At 49.7% G+C, this 16,937-nt stretch overlaps 3 protein-coding genes across 3 annotated transcripts in view; 2 read left to right on the top strand and 1 right to left on the bottom strand.

Moving 5' to 3' along the window:
- SGIP1 (SH3GL interacting endocytic adaptor 1) overlaps positions 1-9,679 on the top strand; it is a 60,666-nt gene extending 50,987 nt beyond the window's left edge. The window contains exons 22-25 of the mRNA XM_054834214.1: positions 179-381; positions 1,988-2,052; positions 2,655-2,819; positions 3,314-9,679. Of these exons, the coding sequence (XP_054690189.1) occupies positions 179-381; positions 1,988-2,052; positions 2,655-2,819; positions 3,314-3,336 (456 nt within the window). The 3' untranslated portion in view covers positions 3,337-9,679. The remainder of the gene's footprint in view (positions 1-178; positions 382-1,987; positions 2,053-2,654; positions 2,820-3,313) is intronic.
- A 1,120-nt stretch (positions 9,680-10,799) lies between these two features.
- Positions 10,800-13,538, top strand: DYNLT5 (dynein light chain Tctex-type family member 5). The gene is made up of 4 exons (XM_054833765.1): positions 10,800-11,034; positions 11,146-11,270; positions 12,121-12,260; positions 13,034-13,538. The coding sequence occupies exons 1-4, from the start codon at positions 10,800-10,802 to the stop codon at positions 13,035-13,037; spliced, it is 504 nt and encodes a 167-aa protein (XP_054689740.1). The 3' UTR covers positions 13,038-13,538.
- An 88-nt stretch (positions 13,539-13,626) lies between these two features.
- On the bottom strand, positions 13,627-15,379 carry INSL5 (insulin like 5). The gene is made up of 2 exons (XM_054833672.1): positions 15,205-15,379; positions 13,627-13,872 (listed from the first exon to the last, which is right to left on the bottom strand). The coding sequence occupies exons 1-2, from the start codon at positions 15,377-15,379 to the stop codon at positions 13,631-13,633; spliced, it is 417 nt and encodes a 138-aa protein (XP_054689647.1). The 3' UTR covers positions 13,627-13,630.
- Between the last annotated feature and the right edge of the window lie 1,558 nt (positions 15,380-16,937).

Genomic DNA, 16,937 nt, shown 5'->3' on the forward strand with positions numbered 1-16,937 from the left:
ATCCCGCTAGTCCCTTCTGTGGGTCGCTAGATTGCTTGATTTTGAGCCCAGTACAAACTTTCTATGAGAATCCAAGGTATTGTCTCCTCTGAAACCAAATGCAATTACCGTGTCTGTAAAATGGGATTTCTCCCTTCACCCCTACGGAAACTAAATGTTTTTTCTGTCATTTTGGAAGGTATCTGCCCAGGGTATTCAGTCTACTCCATTAAACCTTGCAGTGAGCTGGCGGTGTGACCATGCAAGCACTGACCTCCGCATTGACTACAAATACAATACAGAGGCAATGACCACACCGGTAGCTCTAAACAACGTCCAGTTCCTCGTCCCCGTCGACGGAGGAGTCACCAAACTTCAAGCTGTGCTTCCTCCCGCTGTCTGGTAGGAACCTCTCACCCGACAAAGAGCTCTTTTGCTGTCTCTGCCACTCGGGAGGCGTCTGCGGGCACGCTGGGGACCCAAACCTGTCCTCCTCTTGCAGGAGGAAGCATGCCACCCCACTCTGATGGTTTTTCCTTGCCATTCCCACAAGCAAGCGGTCAGAGCTGAACGCATGTGTGCAGGCAGCAGAATAACAACCCTTATTTTGTGTTTTGGCTACTTTTATAGAATCATAGAATCGTAGAATCTTAAGGTTGGATAAGACCTCTAAGATCGTCAAGTCCAACTGTCGACCCAACATCACCATGTCTACTAAACCATGTCCCGAAGTGCCACATCTACCCGTTTTTTGAACACCTCCAGGGATGGTGACTCCACCACCTCTCTGGGCAGCCTGTGGCATGCCTGACCACTCTTTCGGGGAAGAAATTTCTCCTAATATCTAATCTAAACCTCCCCTGACACCACTTGGGACCATTTCCTCTTGTCCTATCTCATGCTACTTGGGAGAAGAGACCAACACCCACCTCACCACAACCTCCTTTCAGATAGTTGTAGGGAGTGATCAGGTCTCCCCTCAGCCTCTTCTTCTCCCCGCTAAACAACCCCAGTTCCCTCAGCTGCTCCTCATCAGACTTGTGCTCCAGACCCTTCACCAGCTTCATTGCCCTTCTCTGGACACGCTTCAGCACCTCAATGTCCTTCTTGGAGTGAGGGGCCCAAAACTGAACCCAGCACTCGAGGTGCGGCCTCACCAGTGCCGAGTACAGGGGGACGATCACTGCCCTGGTCCTGCTGGCCACACCATTCCTGATACCAGCCAGGATGCTGTTGGCCTTCTTGGCCACCTGGGCACACTGCTGGCTCATGTTCACCGGCTGTTGACCAACACCACCAGGTCCTTTTCCGCCGGGCAGCTTTCCAGCCACTCTGCCCCAAGCCTGTAGCGTTGCCTGGGGGTGGTTGTGACCCAAGTGCAGGACCCGGCACTGAGCCTTGTTGAACCTCATACAGTTGGCCTCGACCCATGGATCCAGCCTGTCCAGATCCCTCTGCAGAGCCTTCCTGCCCTCCAGCAGATCGACACTCCCACCCAATTTGGTGTCATCTGCAAACTTACTGAGGGCACACTCGATCCCCTCATCCAGATCATCAGTTAAGACATTAAACAAGACCGGCCCCAAGACTGAGCCCTGGGGAACACCACTTGTGACCGGCCGCCAACTGGGTTTACCTCCGTTCACCACAACTCTCTGGGCTCGGCCTTCCAGCCAGTTTTACCCAGCAAAGAGCGCGCCCGTCTAAGCCACGAACCATTCTCGAGGGCTCGGAGGGACGCGTGGCTGTCGCTGCCGTAGGCACGGGCATGCGCGTTGGCAGCGGGGAAGCAGGGCAGAGCCCGGCCCCGTTGCCTCTCGCCCATCGCTCTCCTGCAGTGCAAGACCAGCGTTTTCCTGCTCGGGTCAAACCCAAAGCCAAGGTCCCCCTGCTCTGGAAAGCAGCACCGGAGCCGTTCCCCCAGCCCACACAGCCTTTAGCAAAATTCAAATGACTTCTTTGTAATTTTTTGTTTCTCACAGAAATGCTCTTCTTCGTGTGTTTTTAGGAATGCCGAACAGCAAAGGATATTGTGGAAGATCCCCGATATCTCTCAGAAGTCAGAAAATGGAGGTAATCCTGCAAACGTGCATGTTATTAACTCTGAATACTTAAATCAGACACTGACCCGTTTATCGTGCCTGCACACAAGTCCGGACACGCAGATTCCTGCTGGCGCTTGCCGGGGGAGGATGCTATTAAAAACTAGGAGCAAAGAGCTCAGAAAAGCGGGGATATGTGCCACCAGTAGTGTTTTGCCAACCGCTTTGGCATCACGGAAGGGTAATAACACGCCAGGTTTGGATGCGGTTGTTTGCCAAGTCCTTTGCTCCGTTGCCCCTCTGTATTTGAAGGTTGAGGCTCCGCGTTGCATCCCCGTCGGGGGGACCGCAGCCTCCCACGGGTCACTTCACCGCGTGTCACCCATGCAGCTCAGCTGCTCCGTGTCGCTGGGGTGTCTGAAAAGCAAAATTCTGCTGGGAGGATGAGGGGTTTCCCCTCTGCCCCCCGCCCCGGGAGGCGGGGGATGCTGCTGGCTCGGGTACCACCATGGGAGTGGGCTTCGCTTGCAGCACTTTGGGCATCTCGTTGCCTTTGCTGGCAAACCTGGCCCCGGGACGCGTGCCGTGCCTCTCCTGGCTCTAAGGGTCTCGTGCGGGACTTTCCAATTGCAGGTGTGGGGTCTCTGCTGGCCCGATTCCAGCTCTCGGAGGGGCCCAGCACCCCGGCCCCCCTGGCCGTGCAGTTCACCAGCGAGGGGAGCACGCTGTCCAGCTGCGACATCGAGCTCGTCGGCGCCGGGTACCGCTTCTCCCTCATCAAGAAGAGGTTTGCGGCAGGTAGGTGCCTCGCCGGCGGCTCCTCTTTGGGATGGCAGTGTCCCTGACGTCCCCTCCAGCTGTGCTGGCGTGCCTGGGGCTGCCCGTGCTGGATATTTGGTGACGGCTGAAGCCCAGAGGTCCCACCGCAGCACGGCGTGATGGGGCTGACCGGCGGCAGAGGGGCAAAAGTGTGAAATAAAATAAATTTTGTGAAATACATCCTGCTACCGCTTATGAGAGCGTTGAATTTCATGGGCTCTATTCTGCTCGTGGGTCCTGCATGAAAGGCAAGGTCTGGGGATCTCCAGGAAGAGCTTTTGCCCCATTGCTGCAGAGAAAGACAAATATTTTGCCTTTTGCCCCATTGCTGCAGAGGAATACAAGTATTTTTCCATACGCTGCTCGTGCATCACAGCAGCGCGGCCGTGGGTGCAGGGGCCGGCGGCGGGCGGCCATCCCCCGGGAATCGGGGCTGCTTCCTCCCCGCAGCTGATTTCTGATCCCATTTCTAGGTAAATACTTGGCCGATAACTGATGGAAGCTTATGCAAGTCTATGGAAAATAATATGGAAAATACCCAAGGACTGCTGTGTGTGGAACGGGTTTTAATTACAGTTTAAGGAAAATGAACTATATCCTGCACTCGCGACATTTCTGTTGGAAGTGTCGACAACTTTCAGCATTTTTTCCTTGGAAAACACCGTCTTGACCAGTCCTACAGTATTTACTTCTAGATGTAACATTGTTAATGGTTTTAAAATGTAATTATTGTATTTGTAAATTGTACTCATTCCAGTAAGGCTGTATTTTGGCAGTTAGACACTTGAGTTTTAGCATTTTACCATTCATGAAATGGATGTAATTTAAACTGTGGTATATAAATTTAATAGTAGTACTGTTGAATGGCACAATGCTTACAGAGGTAGATTACATTTTGTCAATATATACGATTTAAATACAATACTGATAGCTGTTATGAAGGGGGTGCCTCACAAAGAGAGAGTGAAGCAGAACCGACATGCTGATTTACTTTTTCTTCGGTCCTTAGTACGTCTCACGGTGATGAATAAAAAGCTCTATCTTCAAGTTTAGCTGGTTTAACTCCAGAAAAAAATATTGCTGTAAATGTGGAGGTTCCTAATACAGTCTCCCAGCAAAAAGCAGGAAAAAAAAAAAAAAGTCACTTCTATAAAGAGTACTTACGTCGAACTTCCATTACAAGAAACCTCCGTGAACATGCCCTTGTTCTCTTACAGCCGCAGATTAACCGTCAGGAGTCCCAGCGGCGCGTGCACAGGCGAGGAGCTCCTCTCTCTGCCGCGCGTCCTTACACTTTGCAGAGCGGCAGATAAGGAGATGAGCAGGCAGAGAGGCTGGGCAGGAGCTCCGAGCCTACAGCACTGTCCGGGAAAAGCGATGGCTGTTTTTAAAGACACATTTTCTGAGCAGTCTCCAGATTTTTGGTTGCATTTCATCTCGCTTTTTCCCTTTCCCCCCCCCCATTTTTGATAGCTCCACAGGTTTAGAAAATGCTTTAAAGAGATGCAGCCCCCCCCTCCCCGTGCCTTTCCATGTTACCCCTCTGCCAGGACGGCGTGTATATACAAGCACGGGAGAACGAACGCAGCCCGAGCCTGGCCCTTGCTGGGACACCCAGCGCTGGCCGGGGGAGCAGGAGCAGCGTGGGGGGCTGCCGAAAGCCCGTGGGGCAGGAGCCGGCCTTGCCGGCATCAGCAGCAGCTATCTCATGGGATGGGGAAAACGCATCGAAGTGCTAAACCGGAGGCTGCGGGGTGGGGGGAATAATTGTCCTTTGGTGTTTTCCCTGAGCCGGCTCCTGCGCCGTGTGCTGCTCCTCCCTGCGCATCGCCCGCGCAGCGTGCGGCGGCGTTTGAGTCCCAGCTGACATTAGTCTCGAGCTACTGCGGGCAACGCGGCGATAGCGTTCGTGGCATTCGTGGCGCGGCATCTGCCGAGACGGAGAGCTTCTTTTGATGGGAGAATTTGGCCATATTGGGGAAAACAGAAGGGATCTTTTCGGAATTAAAGGCAGCTGCTGTTGAGGTGCAGAGAGAAGCATAGGAGCATCCGCTGAATGGGGTGCTGGGGGCTCTGCTGTGTCTCATCTCATCTCATCTCATGCGTGAGATGACAAACAGCGCTAATGTTAGTCACAAACGTTGCCAGGATTAGGCTTGTGCGTTTGCGTTAAAAAAAACTCAGACTGTGCATGTTGGGAATTGCTGGCTCACAGGGCAGTTTGGAGTGATGGAAGAAAACAGAAATCCGTGCCCATCTTAAAAGAAAATAAGAAAATCTGGAGCTGTTTCAGTTCCGAGGTGACTCCCAGGCTGAGATAGGTATGGCAGGGTGCCCGAGTTGTGCGCGTGCTCACAAAAGGGATCAACGCAGAAGATAAAGCACAATTAATTCAGTTACGCCACTTCATACATCTTTGCGGTTTTTGAAAGTACGCTTGCCAGTACTCCTGGATGGAGCGTTCGACTCCGTTAATAATTTGTCCCCTGAAATGGAAATATGTATAAACTGTGTAACCTACCCCTTTCCGACACAGGAATACAGGGCAGAATCTAAGAATCAGTTTTGGCATAGTTGGTTCACGCTGTGTACAATTGTTATAAAACTCATGCTTCCAAAAGAGATCTATGTCATAGTCCTGAAAAATAAGGATTTTATAATGTAAATATTACCAGAACATAGATATTTTACTTTATATTTCATTTGAAAGACAAGGTGTTTACATTAGCACTGGGTTTTTAAATGCTTTTTAAACAAAACAAGAAAACCCTGTAACCCAAAGCTCCCAAGCTTGTCCCACGTGCGCTGTCCCACAAAACGGAGGTGACATTTTCTGGGTGCGTGGCGGTGCTGGGATGCAGCGCCCGCGGCCTGGGTAGGGAGATGAGAAAGTCCTGCTCCCTTTCTGGGGCAAATTGCCTGGCAGACCTGAGTTCGATGCGCCGGCACCTCGGCAGCCCCTCGGGGACACGGTCCCCCCGCGGCCACCGGCGGGTGACACAAAACAGTTATTCCCAGCCCGCAACACTGGGACCAAAACCAGCGGTTCGGGACAGGTTTTTTTGCGTACTGCTTTTGCCAATTTTTCGCGTAGCGTTTCGGTTCGCTAGGCATTTGTTTTCTCCGGAGCATTGAACTGCGTGTCTCCGCTTTCCCTCCCAGCATGATCACCCTTCTGGACTCCTTTGCAAGGAGATGCCGGTCCGCGGTGACGGTTTAGCTTTCCTGCCCTGTTTGATGTCTGAGCAGAGAGGCGGAGCGGCAGAGCGCCCCGGGGATGCTTATTTTGTCGTGTATTTGTCTTCCCGCGTGCCGTAGGAGCGTGGCACCCCAGCATTGTCCCACGCGGGGAGCGGGAACAGACCAGTTGTGTTTCTAAGTCTGAAGCGCAGGAGCCTGGGTTTCTTTCCACCTGGCTTTGAGAAGGTGTCAGCAGAAAAAAAGATTAGGAGCAGCAGCTTGGGATGTATCAGACTTACCTTCGGAGCACCAAAGAGGGGCGTATATAGGGACGTTTATCCCCAGTTTTGGCTTCTGTAGTAGTGGCGAGAGCCCGTGGCTCCGGAGAGGGCACGGGGGATGCGCTGCCCTGTTGCATTCGGGGCACTCGGGCTCTGCAGGCTTCGCCTCCGCTTTTAGGCAGGAAAAACCGTGTATCTTCAGGGACCACATCCCTGCCCGCTAGCAGAGAGCAGGGAGTTGAAAAGGCAGCAGCGGTTCGGTTGCCTGTACATCACCCGCATTTCCAGAGCTAAGCATCGGCGCTCCGTTTCTGAGCGCGCGGTCCAGAGGGTCTTTCGCCAAGTCAGGCGGGGGCTGAGAAGGGGGCTCAGCCCTCCGGCACTGGTACCCCTGAACTCAGCAGCACTCCCATCTGACTACCCGAGTGAACAAAAGGATAAATAAAAGAGGCATTCAAATAATCAACGGGTGTGATTTTAGCCTTGCATAGAGCTGTCTCCTCCGGGGTCCCAGCAGCCCACGCCTGCAGGGTCAGGGTGCCCGCTGATGGAGCCGGGAGGAGTTTTCCCTGCCGACACCTGCAGACTTGGGTCTTTAGATATTAGGAGCAAGAAGGCTTTTTTTTTTTTTTTCTCCCAACTTTTCTTCTTCTGTTTGTTGCAAATATTCAGGATTCCCAGCCAGCTGACGGCACTCCTCACAGGAGATGTTTCAGACCAATTTTCTACTTTAACAATATTTCTTAATAACTATGAAATTGCTCAGTAGTGTGAAACGCTACCAGATAATAAGCGTTTCATTTGGTGTTTACTTTTGTTCTTAAATATCACTCCCATATTCTAAAGCTGCTGCTTATTTTTGTTGTAAGGCCACTGTCCGTTAAACTCCCATTCCTGCCCAGCTGGCGTGAATTCTCGGTACGTACGTGGGTGGCTTCACTCGCAAAAGCTTTGTCACACGAGCGTGATCTTGTACCGAGGAGGTTACACAACTGCATGCTCCCCCTGATGCAGGCTGGATTTAGAGATGTTAGTGCTGTTATTCAGTATTTCAGTTAAATTGATTTTATCTTCAGTATGCCCTTGCGGGATTTATCTATTACAGGTTTTTTTAAAACATAGATGGAAAAAAAAAAAAAAAAAAAAAAGAGTTTATGTGAAGATGATGTCCCGTTTTGGCCAGGCAGGGAGGCGATGGGGAGAGAAGGCAGTGGCACACCCTCGCTGCGGGATGCTTCGGGGTATCTCTTGTGGTTTGAGCTGCGTGGGGAGCACCAGAAAAATGTGCTGCTTAAACTTATTATTTTGATCATTTTGAAGTCATGCACACCCGCAGGTGAGACCCGGCTGCCTTCTCCTTTCAACACGATCACAGAGACCCGGGGTAGTTGTTTAGTGCCCGGTTGTAAAAACTGGCCAGCTCTTGCACGGGTGATCATTTTACCACCGAGGTCCCTGCCCAGACCTTGCCGTGCTGCCCACGCCGCCGCAAGTCATACTTGTGTTCGTTTACCTAATTCCAGATGATTCAAACCATCCGGCGATGGCACTCTGTTGAACCGCAGCTGCAGAGCTTCCTGCAGCACGAGCATCCCATAAAGCATCCCCGCTTCGCTATCTCCCCGCAGAATCATTTTTAAATGGCTGGACTGCAATGAAAAAGTGATGTATTTTTTAAATGACCTAAGGGAGAGTCAAACATCTTTTACTAAAAACATCCGTCCCTCCTTGGACCTCTCCCTCGGTTCCCCATCTCCTTCGGCAGCGCCGCGGTTCCTCTGCCCACCGGGCACGAGGTGCAGTTCTGCGGCCGGGAGGAATCCTGCTCCACTTCACCTTTTTTTTTTTTTTTTTTTTTTTTTTGGAAATATGGCCCATGGGGCTGTTACCCAAACACCCAACATCTATTTCAGAAAGCCACTTTAATACACTGAATTTGGAGTGGGTTTTTTTCCCCTACCCTTTCGTTGTTTTTAATGTGAAAATGTTTTGGTTAAAAAACTTAATTTTGAAGCTTACCGTGACCAAAATACATAACATCATCACATTGTACTTTTCCAGTAAGAAATTACTGTCTCAAATATTTTTATTTCATAGCCAGAGGAGTTCTTTTTCTCACAATTTCCCAAGGAAAGTAATTCTTGCAGAGCCAGGGAGTTTTTATGATCATCAGTATTTAATTTCTTATTTCACTGCAAGGCAGGAAAAAAAAAAGATCTGCAGAAATCCCCTCCGCCTCCTGCGTGACGTCCCCTCTCACTTCAGGAGAGACTGCAGATAACGCTGCTGACATTTGTTCTTAAAATCACAAGCGTTAGCGTGGCGATGCTCCTCAAAGGTTTGCACGCAAGCAGGACTTCACTACAGGCCAAGCAGTATGTGATCGAACACGCCGGGATTTAGCGAGGCGTTCAGAATATCCGATTCCTCCCTTAGAAATCTCTCTTGTTCCGGACACAGGGCGAATCGCTGCAGATGTGCCGTCCTGCTCTTGGGTTCGTAATCCATGCAGGAGGGGGTTTTTCCACTCCAAAATGCTCTAAGGTTGATGAAATCACCCGCTTGCTTTGACGGCATAAAAACGTACGGAGACGTTAGTTGTGGTCTGAGAGAGGAATCGAGTCGGGTTGTGGTTTGAAGCTCCGGTCCTGCGGCCACGGGTGGTGGGTGGAGGGCGCAGGAGAACCTCGCCGTGATACCTCTGAACCCAGAGGAAACCCCAGAAGCGAATTGGATTTCCCAGGGTATCGCCCTGTATCATTTTATGAACTCCCTCCTGTATAAAATGTTTATAAATATTTGTGGATTAAGATACACAGGTCTATTTTTAAGATTTAAGTTAAATAAGTTAATTAATGGCTGGCCTTTTTTGCCTAAACGTGCAATGAGATATATTATACCTTTAGTCTACGATGGCCTAGGTACTGCTTAGTCTGTGATGAAAACTTTGCTGCTTACCTACTGTTCTCAGAGAAAAAACTGTAAAAGACGTACAGGTTTGTTGCACACAGACTATTGCAGCAAAGCTTTGTATTTGACCACTGGTAATATGAATGTGTTGTATTGACTTGTTGAAGATAATCATGAAACAACATATTTTAAATGTTACTTGCCTTATAGATTAGAATACGACTATGTGGATATCATTTTTGTAAATAATGTTTTTTATAAATGTCTTTCCTCCATTCTCCCCGTCACCCATTTCACAAAATCTTGAATATGCAATTATTTACCACGCATAATGTTGCAACAAATACATCCCCACGTCAGAACAAAGTTTATTAATTCTATACATAAGAACCACATTAAATACCCAATTGAGTTGCAATTTAAATGTGATTTTTTTTTTCCTTGAAAATAAACAAAACCAGAAAACACTACTTTTTTTCCGAGTGAGCTTTGCTTGCACGTGCAGGAGCGCCCAGAGGAGCCAGGCAGCAGGCTGCCGTGTCCCTGGCCCAAAAATGTCATTGCTGCTGGAGCCATGGCGCATCTTCCCGGCCTGGGGACAGGTTGGGGTTGGCATGTGGGGACATGTGGACATCCACAGGGACCATGGGGACGGATTGAGCTTGCAGGGATACTTGGGGGCTGTAGGAACATGAAGGGACTGTGGCTGTGGGCGTTTGTGGGGGTTGAGTGGACCCATGGAGACCATGGGGAGATGTCAGGGCTATAGGGACACATGGGGACCAGTGGGGTCCATGGGGACCGGTGGGGGGCCATGGAGATCCACAGGGGCCATGGGGACCTGCATGGGCTATAGGGACATGTAGGGACCTGTGGAGGCCATAGGGACCCATGGGGGCCCTGAAGACCCACAGGAGCCGTGCAGGGTCTGTGCAAACCCACGGGGTCCTGTGAAGGTTGCAGGGACCCTGAGGGGCCACAACATAAAGGAGCTGTGGGGGCATGTGAGGGCCATGGGGGCTCCACAGGGATTTGCAGGGACACGGCCATGGAGCTTGTGTGGATACATGGGGGCTGTGGGGACGTGAGGGACCGTGGCTGTGGGGGTTTGTGGGGGTTGAGTGGACCCACGGAGGCCATGGGGACATGTCAGGGGTTGAGTGGGCCCATGGAGACCATGGAGAGATGTCAGGGCTGTAGGGACACGTGGGGACCGGTGGAGTCCATGGGGATCCACAGGGGCCATGGGGACCTGCATGGGCTATAGGGACATGTGGGGACCTGTGGAGGCCATAGGGACCCACGGGGACTATAGGCACACATGCCGGCCAAGGGGACCCGTGGTGGCTGTAGGCATACGCGGGGACCTGTGGAGTCCATGGGGACCCATGGGGGCCCTGAAGACCCACAGGAGCCATGCAGGGTCTGTGCAAACCCGCAGAGTCCTGCAAAGGTTGCAGGGCCCCTCAGGGGCCATGACATAAAGGAGCTGTGGGGACATGTACGGGCCATGGGAACCCCACAGGGATTTGCGGGGACACGGCCGTGGGAGCTGTAGGGACACGCAGAGCCCCGTGGGGGCCTGCGGATGGGCGAGCTGCGGGACACAGGAGGTGCGTGGGGACCCACGGAGGCTGTGGGGACATGGAGGCGCTGGCTGCGCGGGAAGGCGGCGGCCAGCGCCGACCCGCGGCCGCCGGGAGCCGGTACCGGCTCCCGGCGGCCGCGGGTCGGCGCTGGCCGCCGCCTTCCCGCCCTTCCGCCTCCCCTCAGCAGCGGTGCGGGGATGCATGGCGGCGCGGCTGGCAGCGACCCCCGATCGGGTAGGTTCCAGGGCCGGATCTCCGGGGATCCCCGAGGCGCCTTTCTCTGGGTTCAGCGCGGTGGGTTTTCCCTCAGAAAACCGAGCTTAACCTCATCGGGTTGCCCCTCAGGTCCCCCTAAACGCTTCCCGGTGGCAGCGGTGGATGATATCCTGAAGGATGTGCTGGGAAGCTACCTGAGGGAGCAGAGCTACGAGCCGGCTCAGTGCAGGGACATGACGAAGGTCATGGCTGAGGTAACGATGCGCTTGAAGCGTGAGGCGGCCATTTTGTCATCATGCCTTTATGGGGTGTCAGGGAGGTGGCCGTCAGTGAGGGGAAGGCCCCAAATATAAATATCAAATGTAAAACAAATGCTGGAGGAGGCCGTCAAGATGCACCAAGGGTTGTTCTGAGATGAGTGCTGGCTTATGTGGGTTAATGATGAGGTTTGTTTGAGCAGTGGTGGCTCTGGCCAAGCACATGGTTCAGTAAAAACTCCATGCTGTGGTTGCCCTGTCCAGAAATGCTATTAGTAAGTTTTAAGTATGCACCAGACCTTTCTGATACAGGCCAGTTATGGTAGTGGCTGAATTCTGCATGGTGACACGTATGCAAGCTACTTCTCGGTTAAATCCAGTCTTACTGCTGATGCTGCTGAGAAAAGACTTGCCTGACCCTTTAGTCTTTCAGCTGATTTGGCTCAGAAGAGCTCACCGGCATTAAAAAAGCGGTACTGTCTGCTCTTCCTTTCCCCGTAGCAGGTAACTATGAACACATATGGAGGAGAATATAGTATTCACATACAGAAACTCCTTACTTAACATCTGTACTTGCATTTCGGCAGGAAGGTGTGCCTGTTTTGAGCAGATGGAAGCGTTGGTTCTCCTGTGCAAGGAGCACAGCAGCGTACATACCACCTGTCCACGGGCTGGTGCAGTTTGCAGGACACATTTCAAATGCCGCAGCTCAAAGATTGTCGTCGGGGTTGTTGCTGGGGCTCAGTACTGCGGTGCCTGCACTTGTCTGTCCCAGAAGACCAAACCACTGAGCATGCCCTGTGAAGAGAGCTCACCGCTTGTGTCTAAACCTGTTTTTCTCTTGCAGGTTATTAAAGCTCGGGTAAAAGAGCTTATGATACCGAGGTACAAGATTGTTGTGGTTATACATATCGGGCAGCTGAACGAGCAGAGCATGCAAATTGGAAGCAGGTGCCTGTGGGATCCGGAGAGTGACACATTTTCGTCGTACGTGTTCAAGAACGCTTCGCTGTTTGCTCTTGCAAATGTCTATGCCATCTATTTTGAATAGGGAGGTAGTGAAGTTTAACAGCAGGAGAAATGAACATTCATCTAACTCTTCCTCTTTCTGTTGTTGAAAACGGTTGTGAAGGACCAAGGCAACTTTCACCTGTTTTGAAATGTGGTTACCATAAGCCTTTCGGTGGTGAATGTAATAATTGTATTTCCCAGAGCTTTCTCTGGGAAGTGATTCTCTGTGAAATGCTGGTTTGCACCTGATTCCAGCTGCTTGCGGAATTGGGTATCCCTGTCGTACTTTTTTCTCCCTGAATTTGCCGTCTATGTGATCCCCAAGTAGAAACCACGGAGGGATTTTGGGAAAGTAAAACTAAAGCATTTTAAAACTATCCCCACTGAGTGGTGTTTGTGGAGAGCAAGGGAGTCAGGAGCTTTGCTTGCCAGGGGCTGGCCAGGTCTGACCAGGAGCTGCCCCTGAGCCCCTACTACAGAGAAGGCAGTTAGTTCTGCTTGGAGAAGACTAGCTCTGTCCCATAGTGCTTGAAATCAAGTGAAAAACGTCTTCAAATCAGATCATGTTTAGAGTATATAGATCTAAGATGTCTGAGCCCTTCTGTTAAAGATGCTTGAGTCTAGCAAAAAAAAAAGTAGAATGGGGGGTTCTCAGCTGATAGCTGCCTGTAGAGAAGAGGGGAAATACATTGCTCTGAGCTCAGGAGTGTATTTCCACTCTCCCTGGGTGCAAACTCACTGTCTTCTAGGTAGGACCTCGCATAGACTTTACGGGAAGCAGGTGGAACAGGACATGATCCGTGGCTGCTGCCCCGCTCAGGCCAGTGCTGACCAGTCACAGGTCTCCACTGCAGCCGCTGCCCTGCCGTGGTGGGCTCTGACCCACGGGCCTCACGGCGTGAGGCCATCTGCACTGCATTGGTCGTGTTCTGGTTCTGGAGGCAGACTTTTTGCTGCCCGTATTTCACAGCTGAAACCTGCTGTTGGATTTTCATAAGTAAGAGAACAAGCATATGATAAATTGCTTTTTTTATTACATTTTATGTGCAAAGCTGAAACTAGAATATAGTTAGATGGGAAGAAATATTTGTACTCATGACTAAGAGTTTAACTCTAAACCACTGTAAACACTTTGTGGAACCCGGACAACCCAACCTGAACAGTCATTGAAGCCGTTTCCCGGTTCACACTGTAAGATTTTAACATCCAACCTTTACTCCCTACTGTCCTCCTAAGAATAAAGCTACAATTAAAGAATACAACTGAAATAATTGTGGTTTATAAAGTCATGATTATTTTAATACATGAAAGCTGTGACATTGAATCTTCTCAGCATCTGCCACGTTTTAGCACAGGGAACTGATATCTCTCTCACTGCAGCCGATGGTGCAGCAGGATGTGGTAAGCAACTTGGCTGCTTCGCGCTTTTTTAGCACAGACATTTTCCTGGCGCGTTGCAAGTCTCGCTCTGTCTCGGGCTTGACGTTACGGATTTCTTCACTGTCAGCCTCCAGCCTCTGGTCTGTGTATGTCCAGGAGTTGCCATAACCGTTGTTCTCTTCTGAGAAAGGCAGGGGATTTTCACTCTCTGTCGCATAAAAATTAGAAGCTAAAAATTAGAAGTCATGAAATAGTGAGTTGTTTATAATATTTATCTTTACTAGAAAGACAGACCAGCCTCCACCTGGGGAGCTGAAAGTACTATCCTCCGTGTTCCTGACATGCACAACCGAGATGCAGCAGATCACTGACTTCTCACCAGGGCAGTATTAAAATAGATAGGAGACTACACATTCTGTGATTTACATGTTTAAAGAAACAGTAATTTATGGATTTATATTGAAGAGTGTTCTTTGTAGGAATAGTTGCTGTATCAGTTTTACACTGATAAATTTGCTTTGCAGGGTAAAACCGTGATTTGATGTGTCGGTGGCACTTGGCCAGCACGTTAACCTGAAGCTGCTTGTGGGTTTCCTGAAATGCAGATACTACGTTAAGGCATCACATACCCCAAAATTTCACAGTTCCTGGGTGTTCCCACTTAAATTACGCTTGTGATTCACGTGCGTTTTAAATACCACAGTACAACTGGGCACTGCCTTGTGGAGTTTATAAAGGTATAGCGGTTATCTCGCTTAGTTTAGCAGTGGGGGTTTCTTCTCCTTTAACGGACTCTCGGGTAAGCTGTTGCAGGTGGCATCACTTTTTATGTTTGTTGAAAGCTGCTGCTACCATAGAATTTTCAAAAAAAGGCAGATGTTACTCCATGGAAAGTGTATAAAGCCTCTGTTCCTGTCATCTGCCTCATTTATTTTCTTTTTTCTAGTTATTTTAACCTATCAGAGTACAAATTTCTAGCAGTGCACATAATGGCTGAATTTTCTGACTGTATAAAAATGTGCTAGTAGATATAAATATATACAACACCATATGAAGATACTTAAATTGCAGAGTATATATTCAACATATTTTAATTATAATGTTATTAAGTTGTAATAAAGTTTCTGGTTTCTAGTGGGGAAAGCGGTGTGTCCTACTGAAGACAACAGTAAAAAACTTGCATTGATTGCGGCAAAGCTTGTCTCTGACATTTAAAATGTCACGGCACAGAGATTTTCAGTGATAGCCTTGGGCTTAACTCGTGGCCCCTCAGGTTGACTTGGAAAAATCTGGATCTAAATGGTTTTTTTATTTAACGAAACAGCACACTAAGCTCAGCCAAGCAAGCTGCAAGGAAACAAAAGCCATGAAGCTGTACCACTTCTCTTGCTGTCTCAAAGCAAAGCCCATGCTGCTCATGCCAGGGGAGCAGCAGAAGCCCTTAGGCACAGCCTGCAGGTGATTTGGTTCTCCCAAATCCCCTCGGAGCTAGGCACACCTTGCAGGGGGTGAGGAGGGTAGTTCATTAATTAGCACTTACCAAACAGGTAGTGATAATCAGTCAAATGCCTTTTCCACCGAGAGCCGCCGCAGGTGAAGACGATGGCTCTGACAAAGTCTCTGCCACAGAGCTTCACGGTGTTTCCTTCACCTTTCCCTTCACATGCTGCAATCAGGAGAGAGAGCAAGGCCAGTGCCAGCACGGTGCCCCTCATTCTGTGGACCCGGAGCTTGGAGGCTGGCTGTTGGCAGGGGACCTGCGAGGCCGAGCTGGGGACTTCTGCCCAGATCCTCTCATTTTATGCTGACGGTCCATCCGCTCCACTGAGTAGTGGCTCGTTCTGAGGATGACTTAATGTTTGCTAAAAACAAGTTAATCGCTTGTTTCCAGTAATGTTTTAAGTGCTTTGGGATTTGTGCTGGGATTTTGGTCAGGTATTAAAGACTTCTAAAGACTATGTAACTGCTTTACTATAGGAACATGTGCAGTATAACACATTTATAGGGTATGGCTTTGATCAATACCGTTAATGTGTATGTTCTGCAGAAAGGAAAGGGTGTTTACTACCCGATTTGTAGATGATGGACTTTGTCTGTCTATGTTTCCCACACAGCTCTGCTACCGCAGCCTGTTGCCCGGTCATGCCTGTTATCACGGTTTAAGCAACGTCGGGAATTTTTCTGTTAGTGATCCCAAAGTAAAAGGGAGTTAGTTAACAACTTCCAGCGATGTCCACAGTTGCGTACCTCTTTGCTACCCCTGCCTTGTTCTCTGGCTAAGCATCCCCTTGTCAGCTGGCAACTGGGGATATTTCAGGGGAATGTGCCGGGCCAGGACTCACGAGAAAATCACGGGGTTTTGTGGGAAATGTAGGCATCCACGCCTGCACATGCCTTGCTATGATTCCTAGTGTGCTATGTGATAGGAGGCGATCTTGCAGCATGCGGAGATTAGAGCACAGTGAACTCGCCATAACAAACTGTACGGAGCAATGTAGTTGTCTGACAGCGTGCGTCCATCGGTATTTGCCTGGCAGATACCTGGATGCAGTGGAGTCGCTCTGCTGCGGCTGCACGGCTCGGGTGTCTCTGCAGTGAGGCCTCTGGATGCGGCCCTTGTCCAAAAAGGCATAGGAAAGAGAGGGAGATGGCTCTAAACGAAGCACAGAATAGCTACAGCTCAGCGTCTTGGCTGTCTCTGTCCTTTTGGTGATAGCTGAAAGGCAGAAGTGGGTTCGCTAAAGCAGCGTGGAGCAGTGTTGTTGTGCTGTGGGACCCGAGGTTAGTAGATTGGCTGTGCTGCCATGGATGTTGTTGGCTGCGGTTGCTGTAAGCTTCTGTAATAAATTCTTGCAATAAAATGCCTTAAGGAGAAAATTTGTCAGAAATTCCATGTTTAAGAACAAAATACATGAGGAGCTTTGGAGATCTTTAGCACTTCCTAGCACCGCAAGTGTTTTCCAACACCATAATGTTACAGTTAATTAGTTTACACTATGTGCAGCGTGAATTACGATATGTTACAGCCTTGACAGAAAGCTCCTTTTTTACCAGTAGCATCAGTAAGTAAACAGTCATGACCGCCAATGGAAAATATATGGTGTATTTTGTTCAGATTTGTAATAATGATTAACACATGATTCACCTTAATGGGTGTCTTTCCTTGAAATGCACAAAGATGAATTTTATGTCAAGGGTAAGCTTGCATGTTCACTGTCAAATGTGCAGATCAGAGAAGGAAGTGAATGTTAATGCATCACAAATGATCTTTAA

Source organism: Grus americana, chromosome 8 (genome assembly GCF_028858705.1).
Source record: "Grus americana isolate bGruAme1 chromosome 8, bGruAme1.mat, whole genome shotgun sequence".
NCBI classification, from domain to species: Eukaryota; Metazoa; Chordata; class Aves; order Gruiformes; family Gruidae; genus Grus; species Grus americana.

Bases quoted from the DNA above. Each gene is read 5' to 3' on its own strand.
- DYNLT5 (XM_054833765.1), top strand. From the start codon at position 10,800: ATGGGCGAGCTGCGGGACACAGGAGGTGCGTGGGGACCCACGGAGGCT. The intron at 11,035-11,145 runs GTAGGTTCCAGG...GTTGCCCCTCAG, and splicing joins TGGCAGCGACCCCCGATCGG to GTCCCCCTAAACGCTTCCCG. The intron at 11,271-12,120 runs GTAACGATGCGC...TTTCTCTTGCAG, and splicing joins TGACGAAGGTCATGGCTGAG to GTTATTAAAGCTCGGGTAAA.
- INSL5 (XM_054833672.1), bottom strand. From the start codon at position 15,379: ATGAGGGGCACCGTGCTGGCACTGGCCTTGCTCTCTCTCCTGATTGCA. The intron at 13,873-15,204 runs GTAAGTGCTAAT...TTTATGCGACAG, and splicing joins TGATTATCACTACCTGTTTG to AGAGTGAAAATCCCCTGCCT.